This window comes from Macaca thibetana, chromosome 10 (assembly GCF_024542745.1).
Source record: "Macaca thibetana thibetana isolate TM-01 chromosome 10, ASM2454274v1, whole genome shotgun sequence".
NCBI lineage: Eukaryota > Metazoa > Chordata > Mammalia > Primates > Cercopithecidae > Macaca > Macaca thibetana.
Window position 1 is genome coordinate 94,599,619 of NC_065587.1, and position 17,356 is coordinate 94,616,974.

Here is a 17,356-nt window from a genome sequence, read left to right on the forward strand (position 1 = left end):
CTCCCAAATCCCATGGACTAGTATTGAAAGAGTGGTCCTCCCATGCGAAAAATGGAAGGACAGTACCAGAGGAATATGGGCGGGAGGGCCTCATCTCTAGATAAAAAGTAAGAGCGTATTTGTGTTCTTCGTACACTCATTTATATGGTCACTGGGAAGAAAATGAGAAAAACTCACACACGACTTTCTACAGGCCTCTGTGCTTTGTTTCCAACACTGAGCTGTGAGAAATTTAATTATTAAAACAAAACTTTGAAAATAAATAACAATTTGGGACAATGGGGACAGTTAGCTGATGCAGCACAGGTGAGCAGTTCTTTTGTGCCCATGAGGACACAATTCCCAGGAGGCCGCCTGTGGTCTCCTAGGACAAGTGTGTGGGCATCCACAGGCTGCAGTTCCACCTTTCCCTTCCCTGGACTCTCAGGAAGACAGGAGTTCTGGATTCAGCTGAACTGAGTTCAAGTTCAGGCTCTGTGACTTACTGGCTGTGGAATTCTCGGTAAATCACTTACTCTTCTTGAGTCCCATATCCTCCTTGGTAAAAGGAAGAGGTATAGTTATTGTTAGGTTTTGAAGGCAAGGCGAGGGGTAAAGAAAGACAGAGAGACAGTTGGCAGCTTCAACAGCAACTTCTTTATTGCCAGCAAAACCCTGGGGAGGATTAAACCAGCTTAGTGCTGGCACAACTGCCGCTCACAGGCTGGGGTAATCTTGGGACTGGGACGGCGGGGTCCGGGTGGTAGAGCTTGTTGCCCAGCAGGGTATGGCAGGGATGTTCCTGCAGACAGACTGTGGAGCCTTTGCCCGGGACGATGTGATACGGATGTTTCTGCAGTAAGGCAGACAGGAAGGATGTTTCTCATGGCCCGAGTTCCCATGGAACGTTTCACTCTGACCAGGGTCTGCAACATGGCTGGAGGTTTACAACATGGTACAGGTTAGACTAACAGTAACATCTCCCAGGTAGACAGTTCTACAAAGTAAACTTCCCTTGAGCATCTACACTCTACCAGACATGGTGCTGGGACCCAGGTCACAGGAGGAACAGGACAGATGAGGTCCCTGCCATCCTGGTGCTCATGTCTGACACAGGAAGCTAATGGGTCATAAGACCAGGTCAGATGCTGGTGGTAATGAAAGACATTACCAGAGTGAGATGAGCTAGAAAGAAACGGAAGGAGCTGTTCCAAACACAGTGGCAGGTGGAGACCCCTCCAAAAGGTGACTTTTGAGCAGAAACCTGAGAAATGCCCGACCAGGGGAAAACCTAGGGTAAGGTCCACAGACACAACTGCTGTGGAAGGGGAAAGCATGTCATCATCCAAAACCAAGGGAGGAGACCCACAAAACTCCACTCATATGGAGCAGAGGGGCCTGCAGGGAGAAACAGGATTCTGCTGCTCATGTGGGTATCTGCTTCCCAGCAGGAAAGGGGACCATGCAGGATAGAGGGGCTAAGTGAATCCTGGGCTGTGGGGTTACGGGAGCCGGTGCTGACTCACTGTTGGAGGTGAGCCACAAGAGGAGGCTTAGAACCCCTACCTGCAGCCTCTCCAGTCTAATAAGGAGATTGTAGCGTGGTCAGTGGCGGTATCCGGAGACCGTTGAAGGGCACACGGAGTGATACCTCCTCTGGCCTCCACTCTCAGCTGCAGATTTTCCGAGTTCCTGGAACAGCTTCTCCGTGGCCCCATCAAAATGGAGGGTGGTGACAGCACCCACAAGATGCTAACACCAGGGCCCTGTGCCATACCACCTTGTTCCCTTGGCCCTGCCCAAACCTTTGTAGACAGCTTTTTCTTAATGACCCTTCAGTCGCTTCAAGGTCCCTGCCAGCACCTGACTGCCACATTCCCCAGAGGGACCAGGCTCCTCGGCACAGGAGCTGAGGTTTCTACAGGCACAGAGGAAACACTGTCCCAGCTGTTGGAATGGAGTCAGGAGTGGAAAACAGAATGCTTGTTCTCAATGCTCAGACTTACCAATTGTTTCATTTCATCGCACCAAAGCTGTGTGGCATTTTGAAGTAGAATTAGTAATCTACATAATTACAAATTATGTTCTTAAAAGAAGCTGCTCAGTGCCATGCCTGAAACAAGGTGAAACTCCATGAGGAGATGTGTGAGAAGCCAGGGTGCCATAGTTACAAACCAGGACTCCAGGTGCAGACTGCTTGGTTCAAACCTGGACCAGTGGAATGAATTTTCGCAACTCTCCGTATTGCTCTTTGCCCCAGTTTTTCCATCTAACAACTAGAAGTAAAAACAAGGGTATTGTGAAAATTAAATGAATTGAAGTAAGCAGACAGTGTCTAAAACAACACCCCCAGTCACACGGTCAGCACTGAGCATGTTTTTCTTCACTACTCTTAATGAGGTAAGAGTGAGTGCACGGGCAACACCCATGAGCCTGGGCTTTCTATGGCATAGGCATCAGAGATCCCACTTTTGAGGTCCTGCATACATTCTTTTGACGCTGATAAGGGAGGAATCTCATGGGTGAGGAGCAAGCAACCACATTGGGGCCAGACAACCCATGGTCAAAGTTGAACTCCACCAGTGTTCAGCTGGGTGACTCTGGGCAAGCGACTTTCCCTCTCATGTTCCTTTTTCATAAAAACTCTACGACAGTAATTCGACTGCCATTCCTTCCTTAGGGAGCGAATCTCAGGAAACACCGGTAGAGCCGTGGGGAACAGAGACAGGAAAGGAATGCAGCAGTTAACGGGACCTTCATCAAGAAAGTTTCCACTGTGGCAGCCAGGACTCAGCCCTGCCAGGTACCTCCGAGAGACAGCATAGAACACGCGCCTCAGAGTCATCTCACCCAGAGCAAGGGAGCTGGGGTATTTATCCACTGATACCCACCAGTCAAACCTCAGGGACCCTTCCAAGGTCATGATTCCTCCAGAATGTCCTGCCTGCACTGCAAGGGTCAGACCTGGGGTTGAGGGCAGGGCCCCTGACAGCACCTCCAACAATGAGCAGGAACACAGCCTGGTGTGGGGAGTTTCAGTGAGTCACTGATTCCAACACACACACACACACATACCTTCACACACCACACTCTAACACCAACACAGTGCATATGTATGTACACATACATGCACACATGAATGTTGTCCACTTAGATCCTGGTGACTCCATGGGATAGACGATAAGGCAGGAATCAGAGGGAAGAGCAAAATTAAGGGGAGTGAATGTCTTAAGAACAAAATGCACATTGAGGCAGAAAATCAAGGGGGAAGAGGAGTGGTCTGGACACCAAATGCCTGCTGGGTGGCACCTGCTCTGCACGCACTGTCACTAATTCTCCAAGCAGCCTCATGAGGTAGAAGAAATTCCCCTCAATTTACAGATGACAGAAACGTAGTTAAGAAAAGAAAACTGATTTTACCAGTGTCTCAGCAAGTTAGTGGGTGAAGGTATGGACTCCCAGCTCTCTCTGTCCACAAAGTCTACAAATTCTCCCTTGTTAGGCAGGCTGGATACCGGGCTCTGCTTCTGGACTCTGCTCCTTTTTCTGCTAGGCAATCATGGCAGAACTGGCAGAAACGTTATGCCCCTTCACCACCTGGAGCAGAGCCAATGAGAGGGGCTGGGGAACAGGCCATGAAGCCCTGCACCCTCCATTCATTGTCTTCAGGATTGCGATCCCTCAGAACTCTTGCACCACGTGGTGGCAGCACTCTCAGTGTCTGGGTATCTTCTGAGGTTGTACAGGATGCAGTGGAGGCCACTGGCTGTGCTGTCATATCCTAAGTGGCAGCCACCCAGTCTTGGGCTTCTTGGTTGCTTCAGCACCAGAGGTTGGACAGTGCCCATGTACTGAGGCCCTCAGGAGAATGGCAGGGAAAGGAAAGGCAGCATGGAGAGATGTAGGGTCCATCCACCATGACCCTGGATGGAGAGACTCCTGTTCCCACAGTAGTTCCCACACCGGGACCACGAGTGGCACTCATAAACATGCCAGCCTCCATTTATATTTCCTTGTTTGACAACTCCTTCCCATTTTCATCCTGGAGACAAGACTTCTGAGCACACTAGCTCTGAGAGCACCTGAGACAGTCCCTGAAGACCTTTGATCCAAGCAGGATCCCTCCCTTGCCATCTCCAGACCTCCCCACAAGCTCCCTCCCTGGTCTCCTGGCTCTTGTTCATCCCTTCCAGGCAGCCTTCCACAATCATCTCTAAAACATATCTGACAGTCCCTCATGTATCCAGCACTTTCCATGGCTCCCCAGAGCCCTCCAGATCAAGTTCAAATTCTTTGATCAGACACTTGATCTCAAGCTGCATTCTACCTCCTGAATTAAGATCCCCGAGAAGCCCAACTTGCTCAGCACAAATGAATCACTGAAGTCAAAAATCTTGAACGTGGCCTTGGCCTTGAGGAAGTCATCAACACCCTGGCTAGTGAGGGTGCAGTGCTGCTCCAGGATGATGGTGTGTAAAGTTGTGCTCCAGGTCGCAAGCCCTGAAGAAGCATCTCTCCTCAGGACTGGGTAGTACAGGAAGTCTGTGCACAGGCAGATCTGCTGGTGCCGTTACACTATGCAGCTCCAAGATGGTGGCAATATACTTACTGAGATGCCTGCAGGGTGAGGCTGGGGAGAAGAAGCAGTTCCATAACACGTAAGAAACCCTGGAAAGACTTCCCAGCCAGAATCTCAGGACCACATTACATCCAGAAATGGGTGCCTTCTGGGCACACTTCTCTCCCTGCCTCCCACTCTGAGCTGCCTCCTAGCCCCACATGCCCCAGCCTGGCCCAGGGCTTGGAGCCCAGCGGGTGTTCAGTCCATGGTGTTGACTGCTCCCTGGGCCAGGAGAGCCCTTGGCGGCTCTGTGACTCCTCCTGTAGAACCCCTGCCTCTACCATGGGACCTCTGATTCCCACAGAAGCCCCCACGGCCCTGGATTGCTCTACCTGCCCTGGGATCCTCCAGCCCCATAGACTTTACTTGATGCCTTAGCCCTCCCAGAACATGACATGTTTCTCAGAATGTGGCTGATGTCCAGGGCCATCTGCGGATGTTTGCTGGGGGCCTCTCGCTGTTCTCCTTTATGGTCTGTAGGGCAGGGTCAAGAGGAGAAACCAGTCCCACATTCAGAATGGACAAAAAGCTCACTGCCACAACGGCAACCACCGAACAGTCAGCAGTGCTTCTGGATGGAAAAGAGGTTTCATTCTGCAGAAAGCTCCTTGTTTGGCTTCTCTCGGAAGCCAGGGAGGGGTACCAAGCCCGGCTTACCTGCAATGCCTACGTTACCATCTGTTCCTAGTATATGCGATGGGCCCCTGCTCCCACTGTAGGGTTGACGTTCCCTCCAGCTGGAGACCTGGGCTCCTGACACCAGCTGGCCTGTTTGTCCTGCTCTGGATGACAATGGAAAGGCTGTGCCTGGTATTTCCCTAGGTTCTTGGTTTCTACTTTCTAGACATCCAGCAGCAGTGACCATACCTGTTCCCACTCCTGAAAGGGGACTCCCTTGTAGGGCAGCCAAGACATCTACACATGGAAGACTGCTCAGTGAGACAGGACACAGGGGTCCCAGGGGAGGATCAGGGGCTGGAGGATTCTGGAGGTTTCCAGCCTTGGGATCTGTGGTTCCTCAAAGAGGTTAGGTCTACCTAGTACCAGGCCTGCCCTCCCATGATTCAAAGAGTGGATGATTGCTCAGCATCAGGAACTCTGATCTGGAACTAGTTTTTCATTTAGGTCACCAAGAGACAACCCCTAACCCCTGAGCAGGGCGTGGTCCAAGCTCTGGCATGAGATTCTCTTCCAGCAATGTGATGCCTACAGGGCCAGGTAGAAAAGCCGTTGACCAGGCCTTCTGTCCTTCTTCAAAGGACAGTGTGCCATCCACCCTAGAAAGGCAGGTGGTACCAGGCCACAGCACTTGGTGCCTGTATCCCTGGCTCTGCAGACACCGGTCATGGAGGTCCTCCCGTCTTCACATTACCTTCTTGCTGCTCCTAGATTTCCTCTAGTCATTAAACACTTTGAGCCATTTTTCTGTGCATCTGATCTGACATTTTTGCTCTCAGATGAAACACGATAAAGTAAGCCGAGCCACCAGGATTCCTGGAGGGAATCTTTGGGTCTTGGGCTCCATGGCCCTGATGGGACTGAACCAGAAGGAGCCAGGGAAAGGCAAACACTGGGACTCAGGCCCTATGACCCAATGGCCATTGGTGGCTTGGCCTTATGGCCCCAAGACACCCTGTCCTCAGGCCACAGACAGCATGGGGTATGGTCTTGCCTCAGCCTCCAAGTAGTGTCCTGGCACTAGCAGGTGCTGACCCTTGAGCCACAACCGCAGTTGTGGGTTTTGGGTTTGGTAAAAACACCTCAGAGACAGAGTTCTGGGGTTGACTTTGGCAGGAAACATGGCCCCTTCCAGGGATGATGTGTCACTCCTACTTGCCACGAAATGTGCACATAGGCTGTCCCTCTGCCCATCGCATCCTGCTGGAGAGGATGGAGGAAGTCCGGGAACAGGCAGGGTGGACAGCTGGGGTGCAGGGAGAGGCAGGTGCATGCTGGCAGGTCAGACCCTTCGAGGGCTGTGTGGGGGCATCAGGTGGGGTGGGCTCCAGGTTCACGCTCAGTGCACTGGGCAGGTCTCAGGACAGGCTTCCTGGACCCCACCTGGGTGATGTGGTCACTCCCTGGGGGACTGTTGACAGGCCCTGGTCACCCATCCTGGGCAGAACAATCCCATCTCCAGACTGGACTTTCTGAGTCCTGAGACAGGAGAGTGCTGCCCAGGCCTGACACTGGGAGGACCTGTTAAATCCTCCATTCCTAGACCAGCCTAGCACACAGCAAGGACAGCCTCTTACCTTTACCTTCAGGGTGCGGACTGACCCATCTCATTCTAAGGCAACCAAGGCAGAGCTGAGGACCTGTGCCAGACTGGGAGCCAGGCCCCTCCCTAAATGGGCCTGAGGGAAGTACCATCCCTGTCCCAATGCGCCACAAATGTCAGCCCAGGAAACACATAGGGAAGGGAGGGCACCTCCTCCCTGCCGGCTGACACTGGAAAAGTGGGACCTGGGAGACCAGGGAGTGCAGGGCTGGCAGGGGCTGCTCCAGGCCCAAGGAGAGCTCAGGCTGCACCATGGGGCTTCCACTCTTGGGCTGGATGCTGTACCCTCTGCAGGATCTGAGAAAATCCAGTCCTGAGATGGGACAGTGTTGCCCAGGGTGGGTGACCACGCCTCACAGCAGTCCCCCAGCGAGTGACCACATCACCCGGGTGGGGTCCAGGAAGCCTGGCCCGAGACCTACCCAGTGCACTGAGGGTGCATCTGGAGCCCACCCCACCTGACCCCCCACAGTCCTCACAGGGTCTGACCCCCAGCATGCACCTGCCTCTCCCTGCACCCCACCTGCCCACCCTGCCTGTTCCCTGGCTTCCTCCATCCATCCTGTGCAGCCCATAGACTGCGACCATCTCTCCGGCCACTCTGGCCCTTCCTTTACCTTTGTCCTGTCAGAATCTCTGAGCAAGATCTCCCAGGTCCATCTAAACACCTGCTTTTTCCATTTTCACTGGGCCATTGGACACCACTGGGCCATCCCAGCTGTACACAGGTCCTTTGATAACGTGCATTTCCTCTGACCTCTCCCAGCCGTGCTCAGCAGCCCCCATTTACCAGGTCCCTGCTGACCAGATCCCACACATCAGCTCCTCCCTGACCACCCCCTCCCTGAATAGACCCCCATGACCAGCTCCCATAAACCAATCTGCCGCTGCCAGGCCCATAATCACCAGGCCTCACTCACCAGGACCTTACTGACCAAGCCTCAATGACAAGGGCTCACTGACCAGGACCTTACTGACCAGGCCTCACTGACAAGGGCTCACTGACCAGGTCCTTACACACAAGGCCTCACTGATCAGGTTCCACAGATCATGACCCCTTTGCCTGGCCCCATAGATGAAGGTCCACTGACCAGGCCTCCAGGGATTAGGCTGCCAGTGACCAGGCCCCTACTAACCAGGCCTGAGGTGACCAGATGTCTCTGACCAGGAACCCAGTGAGTAGGCCCCGCTGAACAGACACGCACTGCTCAGATCCCCGCTGACCAGGTCACCCCGTAGACCGAGGCTACAAAAGTCACCACTGATCAAGACCTCTCTGACCAGGACCCGAATGATTAGGTTCCACTGACCAGGCTGCCCTGACCAGGGACCCACTGACAAGAGCCTCTGCTGTCTAAGTCCCATGTGACCAGGCCTCCACTGAATAGCACCCCTTGGCCTGGTCACCAGTGACCCAGATCACACTGACAAAGCCACCACTAAGCCCCAGCTGACCAGGTCTCCACTGACCAAACCCCGCAGCCCAGGTTTGCACTGACCAGACACCAAACATTTGTCTGCCAGTAGGTCCCCACTCACCAAGACCCCCACTCCTAGAACCCCTGAGACCCACTCTAAGCAGACCCCTGCTGACCACACCCCCACTAAGTACGCCTCACTGACCAAGTCCCAACTGACTAGCGCCACTGAGCAGGCCCACACTGATCAGGCCCCTTCTAACCACACCAGAAGGCAAGCGGCAATGAGATGTTTCATATGTCAAGGTAGGAGCAAGATGGAGAGAGAAAGGAAGTGCCACATCCTGTTATACAACCAGATCTCATGAGAACTCACATCAGGAGATCAGCATCAAGAAGGTTAACCATTGGTGAAGGAACCACCCACACCACCGCCCACTGTTTCCAGTCAGAAGCCTCCTGCACAGGCAGAGCCTCTTAGGAAACTTCCACTATGGCAGTGCAGAAGGAAAATAGAGGCTTGGAGCCCCCACACAGGAGGCCATCATCCTCCAGAACCCAGATTCACAAGCCACCAACAGCTCACACCCTCAGTAATGGAAAAGGTACAGGCACTCCACACCAGCCCAACCCATGAGAGCAGCCATGGGGGCTGAAGCCTGCAAAGCCACAGGTGCACCGCCCTAGTAGAGGTTTTCCATGAGCCTCTGCCTCTGCAGCAGGTTTCTCCCCCTTCCTATTGCCCTCCACCTTCCCACCACCCTACTCACGACCTACTCCTCCCCACCCTACCCCTCCTTTCCTTCCACCCCAATCCCTTCTCGTCCAAGATTAAATCACCTCCCACCTGGCCCCACCTCCAACTTTCAGGATTACAATTCCACATTAGTGTCATAGGGACACACAGCCATCCCATATAATTCTGACCCTCATACCCCAGAACCTCATGTCATTATCACAGAGCAAAACACAATCATACCTTTTCTAAAGTTTCCAAAAGTCTTAACTCATTCCAAATGCAAACATGTCCAAGTGTCATCTGAGACAAGGCTACAGTCCCTTCTGGCTATGAGTCCCTGAATTTAAAAGGGATTTCTTTTCTTTCAAGGTACGATGATGGGACGGGCATTGGGTAAGGTTTCACAATCCAAAGGGAAGAAATTCCCCAGAAAAATAACACAAATGTGAGTGCAAAACCCAGCAGGTCCTGGCTAACACGGTGAAACCCCGTCTCTACTAAAAAATACAAAACGGTAGCCGGGCGAGGTGGCGGGCGCCTGTAGCCCCAGCTACTCGGGAGGCTGAGGAAGGGGACTGGCATAAACCTGGGAGGCGGAGCTTGCAGTGAGCTCAGATCCGGCCACTGCACTCCAGCCTGGGCGACAGAGCGAGACTCTGTCTCCAAGAAAAAACAAAAACAAAAACAAAAATCGGCAGGACACTATGCACTCAATCTTTAAGTTCAATAATCACCAAGAGAACTCACTATCATGCAGACAGCATTAAGGAGATAGCGTTTAACCATTTGTGAAGAATCCGCCGCCCATCCTTGTCTTTCACGCCCACAAAATAACCTCCCCCATTCTCTCCATGCCCCTACCTCCACCCCCCACTCTTCTCCATGATTATATCACCTCCCACCAGGCCCCTCTTTAACATTCCCCATTACAGTTCCACAAGAGTATTGGTAGAGACACAGGGCCGAATCCTATTATTCTGACCCGGGTCCCCTCAAATCTCATATCCTTGTCTCACTGCAAAATACAGTGATGCCTGCTCTACAGTCCCCTAAAGTCTTAACTCATTCCAGCATTTACTGAAATGTCCAAAGCCCAAAGTCTCATCCGAGACAAGGCTGCAGTCCCTTCTGCCTCTGAGTTTCTGAAATACAAAGCAAGTTGACAACTTCCAAGGTATAATGATTGTACAGGCACTGGGGAAGCATTCCCAGGCAAAAGGAAAAACAATTGCCAGAAAGAAGCACAAAACACAGATGGGACTTACAGACCCCATGCAAGTCAAAAACCCAGCAGGCCAGTCATTGAATCCTACAGCTCCAAATCATCTTTTCTGAATTTACATCCCACATCTAGTGCACAGGGGTGTGATGGCTGGGCTCCCAAGGCCTTGGGCAGCTCAGCATCTGTGGCTGTGCAGGGTCTGTCTCCTACGGCTGCCCTCATGGGTGGGGCTGGTGTCGAGTGCCTGTGGCTTTTCCACACTGAGGGTGCAAGCAGTTGGTGGGTCTATGAATCTGGGGTCTGGAAAGTGGTGCATATAGGCTGCCAGTTGTGAGGCACTTGATTGGGTTTAATAGGGTAGGAATGTTTTCATTGATGTTAATTAGTGTGGGGAAGTGGGGTTGTGGGGGCTCCAACCCTCTATGTTCCTTCTGTACTGCCCTAGTAAAGGTTTCCCATGAGGCTCTGCCTCTTGGAAAAGCTTCTGCCTGGACACCCAAGTTTTTCCGTACATACTCTGGAGTCTATTAGAAGCCTCCCAAGCCTCTAGTTTTGTGCCCTGTGCACCTGCTGGCTTAACACTATGTGGAAGCCATCAAGGCTTGGAGCCTGCACCCCTGAGCAGTGACCCAAGCTGTACCTGTGCATCTTTCAGCCATGGCTGGAGTTGGAGCTGGAGCTGCAAGGATGCAGGCAGCAGTGCCCTGAGGATGGATACAACCGTGTGACCATGGGACTGACCCAGGAAAGCATTCTTCCGTCCTAGAACTCAGGGTCTGTGAGAGCAAGCTCTGCTGCAAAGCTCTCTGAAATGTCTTCAAGGCCTTTTTAACATTGCCTTCGCTATCAGCACTTGGCTCCATTTTATGCAGATTTCTGAAGCCTTCTTGAATTTTCCCACTGAAAATCAGCTTTTCTTTTTAACCCCTTGGCCAGGCTGCAAATTTTCCAAACTTTAAAACTCTGCTTCTCATTTAAAAAATGTTTCGATTTCAGGGCATGTATTCAGTCACACAGAAGACCACAGGCTGTGCGATACAGACAGGACACGTCTTGAGATTTGGTGCCTAAAATTTCATTTCACCAGACATACCCTAAATCATCACCCTCAAGTTCAAAGTTTCACAGGTCTCCAGGGCAGAGGCACTATCCCGCCAAGTTCTTTGCTAAGGCAAAACAGAAGTAACCTTGGCTCCTGTTCCCAGTAAGTTGCTCATTTTCATCTGAGACCTTCTAAGCCTGGCCTTCCCTTGTCCATCCTCCAGTCACCCTTTGAATTTCAACTATTTAACAAGTCTCTATGGTCACCCTTTTCATTATAACTGTTTAACATGTGTCTACAATAGTCCGAACTTTCCCTCATCTTTCTGTCTTCTTCCCAGCCCTCCAAACTGTGCAGTGTCTGGTAGTTACTCACCTCTGAACCTCCTTCTACATTTTCAGCTATCTTTGTCACAGCCTGGCAATGTGGTAAAAGAAGAAAAGTCCATTTTCAGGGGGAAAATTCAAGAAGACTTCAGATATATACATATAAAAGAAGTCAAATTATAATAGTAAAAGAAAGAGGAAAACAACCTACAGGGCATTTCACAGATCCACTCTGCAGTACAAATTTTCTGTAAAATTATTTTTAAAAAGGTTTAATTGGCTCATGGTTCAGCAGGCTGTAAAGGTAGCATAGTGGCTTCTGCTTCTGGGAGGACTCAGGAAGCCTCCCAATCATACCAGAAAGGCAGGCGACAATGAGATGTTCCATATGGCAGGAGTAGGAGGAGGACAGAGAGAGGAAAGAGGTGCCATACCCTTTTATACAACCAGATCTCATGAGAACTCACTATCAGGAGATCAGCATCAAGAAGACTAACCATTGGTGAAGTTTCCACCCACACCACCACCCACTGTTTCCAGGCAGAAGCCTCCTGCAGAGGCAGAGCCTCTTGGAGAACCTCTACTAGAGCAGGGCAGAAGGAAAAGACGGGCTTGGAACCCCAGCACAGGAGGCCACCATCCTCCAGACTGCAGATTCAGAGACCCACCAACAGCTTGCACTCTCAGTTGGAAAAGCTACAGGCATTCAACACTAGCCCAGCCCATGAGAGCAGCCATGGGGCTACACCCTGCAAAGCCACAGGGGCACTGCCCTAGTAGAGGCTTTCCATGAGCCTCTGCCTCTACAGCAGACTACTCCCCCTTCCTACTACCCACCACCCTCTCACCACCCTACAAACAACCTACTCCCCACCCTCCCTGCCCCCCCACTTTTCCTCCAACTCCTGCACCTCTCCCATCCATGATTAAATCACCTCCCGCCAGGCCACATCTCCAAAATTAAGGATTACAATTCACATGAGTTCTGGTAAAGAAACACAGCCAAATCATATTATTCAGACCCCGATACCCTGCAGTTTCACATCCTTCTCACAAAGCAAAATATATTCATGCCTTTTCAAAAGTTTCCAAAAGTCTTAACGCATTCCAACATTAACTCAAACGTAAAAAAATTCAACATCTCATCTGAGATAAGTCTACAGTCCCTTTTACCTATGAGTCCCTGAATTTAAAAGGATGTTCCTTTCTTTCAAGGTACAATAATGGTATAGGCATTGGGTAAGCTTTTTCAATCCAAAGGGAAGAAATTTCCCAGGAAAATAACACAAATCGGACCACAGGTGCAAAACAAGTCCAAAACCCAGGAGGCCACTATTCATTCAATCTCAGAGCTCTAAAATCATGAAGAGAATTCACTGTCACAAGCACAGCAATAAGGAGATGATGTTTAACCATTTGTGAAGGATCTGCCCCCCCACTCCCAATTTTCACCCCTCAACCCAACCACAATTCCCCCATTCTTCCTACCCCCCAACCTTCCAACCCCCACTCTCCACCACGATTAAATCACCTTCTACCAGGCCCCACCTTTAACATTCTGATTACAATTCCACATGAGTTTTGGTAGGGACACAGAGCTAAATGGTAGTATTCTGTCCCTGGCTCCTCAAATCTCGTGTCCTTCTCACATTGCAAAATATGATGCCTTCCCTACAGCCCCCTAAAATCTTCTATCATTAAAGAATTTATAAAATTGTTGAAAGCTTAAAATCTCATCTGACACGAGGTTACAGTCCCTTAGGCCATGAGCCTCTGTAATATAAAGCAAGTTAACTACTTCCAAGGTACAAGGCTTGTATAGGCATTGGGTAACCATTCCCAGCCAGAAGGAAGAATTTTGCCAGAAAAAAACAAAACACAGATAGGGCTTACGGGCCCCATGAAACTCCAAACTGAGAAGGCCAGTCATTCAATTCCACAGCTCCAAAATCACCCTTTTAAAAACCTTGTCCCACATGCAGAGCACAGCGGTGTGAGGGCTGGGTTCCCAAGGCCTTGTGCAGCTGTGCACCTGTGGCATTGCAGGGTTTATGCCCCACAGCTGCCATCATGGGCTGGGCTGCTGTTGAGTGCCTGTAACTTTTCCCCACTGAGGATACAAGTTGTCAGGGTGGTCTGCCAATCTGGGGTCTGCATGATGGTGGCCTCCAGTGTGGGGGTTCCAAGTCCAAATTTTCCTTCTGCATTGCCCTAGTAGAGCTTTCTTATGAGGCTCTGCCTTTCTGAGATGCTTTTGCCTGGACACCTAGGCATTTCCATACATCTTCCAAAATCTCCAGAGAGGCTCTACTCTCATGCTCCATCCACCCAGTGGCTTAACACTATGAGGAAAATACCAATGCTTCTAGCCTGCACCCTCTGAAGCAGTGACCCAAGCTGTACTTGTACATCTTTCAGCCATGGCCAGAGCTGGAGCTGGAGCTGCAGGGATTGCAGGCAGCAGTGTTCTCAGGCTTCTCATAGATGGGGGTCGGGAGGTCAGGGAACTAGCTCAGGAAATCATTCTCCTCTCCTAGGCTCCAGGTCCTGTGACAGCATGGGCTACTGCAAAGATCTCTGAAATGCCTTCAAGGCCTTTTCCGCATTGTCTTGGCTCTTATCACTGGGCTCCTTTTTATGCAAATTTCTGAAGCCTTCCTCAGTTTTCCACTGAAAATCAGCTTTTCTTTTTGTGGAGCCATGTTCTTTGCTACATCAAAACAAAAGGAACCTTGGCTCCTGCTCCCAGCAAATTTTTCATTTTCATCTGACACCTTGTAAGTCTGATCTTTACTGTCTATTTTCCTGTGAGCCTTCTGATCACAAGTATTTAACAATTCTTTACAAAGATCCAAACTTCCCTCATCTTCCTGTCTTCAAAGCCCTCCAAACTCTCCCGACCTCTGTCTGCTACCCTCTTCTGAAACTGCTTCTACATTATCAGCTGTCTTTGCTGCAGCCTGGCAACGTGGTAAAGGAAGACAAGTCCATTTTCAGGGGGGAAAATTCAAGAAGGCTTCAGATACTTGAATGAAAAGAAGCTGTGTGCTGATTGCCAAGACAATAGAGAAGGCCTTGAAGACATTTAATGGTTCAACTTTGCACTACTGATTTTCTCTATAATCATAAAGAAAAGAGGTTGACTTGGCTCATGATTCTGTAGGCTGTAAGGAAGCATAGTGGCTTCTGCATCTGAGAGGACTCAGGAAGCCTCCCGATCATACGAGATTGTCATGGGGCAATGAGATGATTCTTGTGGCAGGAGTAGGAGCAAGATAGAGAGAAAAAAGAGCTGCCATGCCCCATTATGCAAGCAGATCTCATGAGAACTCACTATCACAAGGACAGCATCAAGATGGTGCTTAACCATTGGTGAAAGATTCACTCCCACCCCCAACTCCCACTGTTTCCAGACAGAAGCCTGCTGCAGAGACAGAGCCTCTTGGAAAACCTCTTCTAGGGAAGTGTGGAAGGAAAATATGGGCTTGGAGCCCCCATGCAGATGGCCACCAACCTCCAGACCCTAGAATCACAGACGCACCAACAGCTCACATCCTCAGTGTGGAAAAGCTATAGGCACTCAACATCAGCCCAGCCCATGAGAACAGCTGCCGGGGCTAAACCCTGGAAAGCCACAGGTGCACTGCCCTACTAGAGGTTTTCCATGAGGCTTTGCCTCTGCAGCAGTCTACTCCCCCTTCCTACTACTCCCCACCTTCCCTCTACCATACTGCCAACCGACTCCTCCCAATTCTACCCATCCCTTTTACTTTCCACCATCACCAACCTCCTACCCATAATGAAGACACCTGCTACAACATTAGGGATTACAATTCCACATGAGATTCATAGGGACACACAGCCAAACTATCATTCTGACACTGACATCCCAGAACCTCAAGTCCTTATCACAGAGCAAAATGCAATCATGACTTTTCAAAAGTTTCCAAAAGTCTCAAGTCATTCTAAATATAAAAATCTCAAAGTCTCACCTGAGACGAGGCTACAGTCCCTTCTGCGGATGAGTCCCTGAATTTAAAATGGAGTTCTTTTCTTTCATGGTACAATGATGGTACGGGAACTGGGTAAGATTTCTCATTCCAAAGGGAAGGAATTTCCCAGAAAAATAACACAAATGGGCCCATAGGCCCAATGTACATCCAAAACCCAGCAGAACAGTATTCACTGTATCTCACAGCTCCAAAATCATCAACAGAACTCAGTATCATGTGCATAGCATTAAGGAGATAATGTTTAACCATTTGTGAAGGATCCAACCCCCACCCTCATCTTTCACCCCCACCCACAAAATAAATTACCTCATTCCCCCCACACTCCTGCCTCCAACGCACACTCTTCTCCATGATTCCATCACCTCCCATTAGGCTCCAACTTTAACATTCACCATTACAATTGCATATGAGTTTGGCAGGGATGCAGAGACAAATCATATTATTCTGACCCTAAGCCCCATATCTCATGTACTTCCCACACTGCAAAATACAATGATGCCTTCTCTACAGTTGCCCAATATCTTAACTCATTCCAGAATTTACCAAAATGTCCAAAGCCCAAAGTCTATTCTGAGACAAGGCTGCTGTCTCTTCCGGCCCTGAGCCTCGGGAATACAAAGCAAGCTAACTAATTCCAAGGTACAATGTTTGTACAGGTATTGGGTAAGCATTCCCAGCCAAAAGGAAGAAATTTGCCAGAAAGAAGCACAAAACACAGATAGGACTTACAGACTGCATGCAAGTCAAAAACTCAGCAGACCAGTCATAGAACCCAACAGCTCCAAATCATCTTTTGTGAATCCAGATCCCACATCCAGAGCACAAGGGTGTGAGGCCTGGGCTCCCAAGTACTTGGGCGGGTCTGCACCTGTGGCTTTGCAGGGTCTAACCCCCACAGTTGCTCTCATGGGCTGGGCTGGTGTTGAGTACCTGTAGCTTTTCCACACTGAGGGTGCAAGCTGTTAGTGAGTCTATGGATCTGGTGTTTGCAGAATGGTGCCTCCCTGTGTGGGGGTAACAACCCTGTATATTCCTTCTGTATTGCCCTAGTAAAGAATTCCCATGAGGCTCTTCCTCTTGGAAAAGTTTCAACCCGGACACCCAGGTTTTTCCATACATACTCTGGAGTCTAGATGAAGGATCTCCAGCCTCCAGTCTTGTGCTCTGTGCACCTGCTGGCTTAACACAATATGGAAGCCACCAAGGCTTGCAGCTTGTACCCTCTGAAGCAGTGACCCAATCTGTACCTGTGCATCTTTCAGTCATGGCTGGAGCTGGAGCTGGAGCTGCAGGGATGCAGGCAGCAGTGTCCTGAGGATGGACACAGCTGCGGGGCCATGGAGCTGGAGAAAGAAACCATTCTTTTCTCCCAGGCCTCATGGCCTGTGACCTGAGAGCAAGGGCTGCTGCAAAAGTCTCTGAAATGCCTTCAAGGCCTTTTTAACATTGTTTTGGCTATTAGCACTGAATTCCATTTTATGCAAATTTCTGAAGCCTTCTTGAACTTTCCCACTGATAATCAGTTTTTCTTTTTGACCACTTGGCCAGCCTGCAAATTTTCCAAACTTTTAAGCTCTCATTCTCATTTAAATATAAGTTTCACTTTTACGTCATTTCTTGGGTCACATATAAGACCACAGGCTGGTCGACACAGACAGGACACCTCTTGAGCTTTGCTGTCTAAAAGTTCATTCCACCAGATACACTCTAAATTA

The 17,356-nt window shown here is 50.2% G+C and overlaps 1 protein-coding gene across 3 annotated transcripts in view; it reads right to left on the reverse strand.

Annotated features, from left to right (window-relative positions):
- Positions 1–619: 619 nt before the first annotated feature.
- The window catches only part of LOC126929834 (uncharacterized), a 794,775-nt gene continuing 778,038 nt past the window's right edge, over positions 620–17,356 (reverse strand). The window contains exons 2-3 of one of the 3 annotated variants that reach the window (XM_050746501.1): positions 1,546–4,932; positions 620–916 (exon numbers count right to left, since the gene is read on the reverse strand). In XM_050746501.1, the coding sequence (XP_050602458.1) occupies positions 697–916; positions 1,546–1,754 (429 nt within the window). In that variant the 5' untranslated portion in view covers positions 1,755–4,932 and the 3' untranslated portion in view covers positions 620–696. Of the gene's footprint in view, positions 917–1,545; positions 5,119–17,356 lie in introns of those variants that run through there. The other 2 variants (XM_050746499.1, XM_050746500.1) reach the window with 2 other exon arrangements.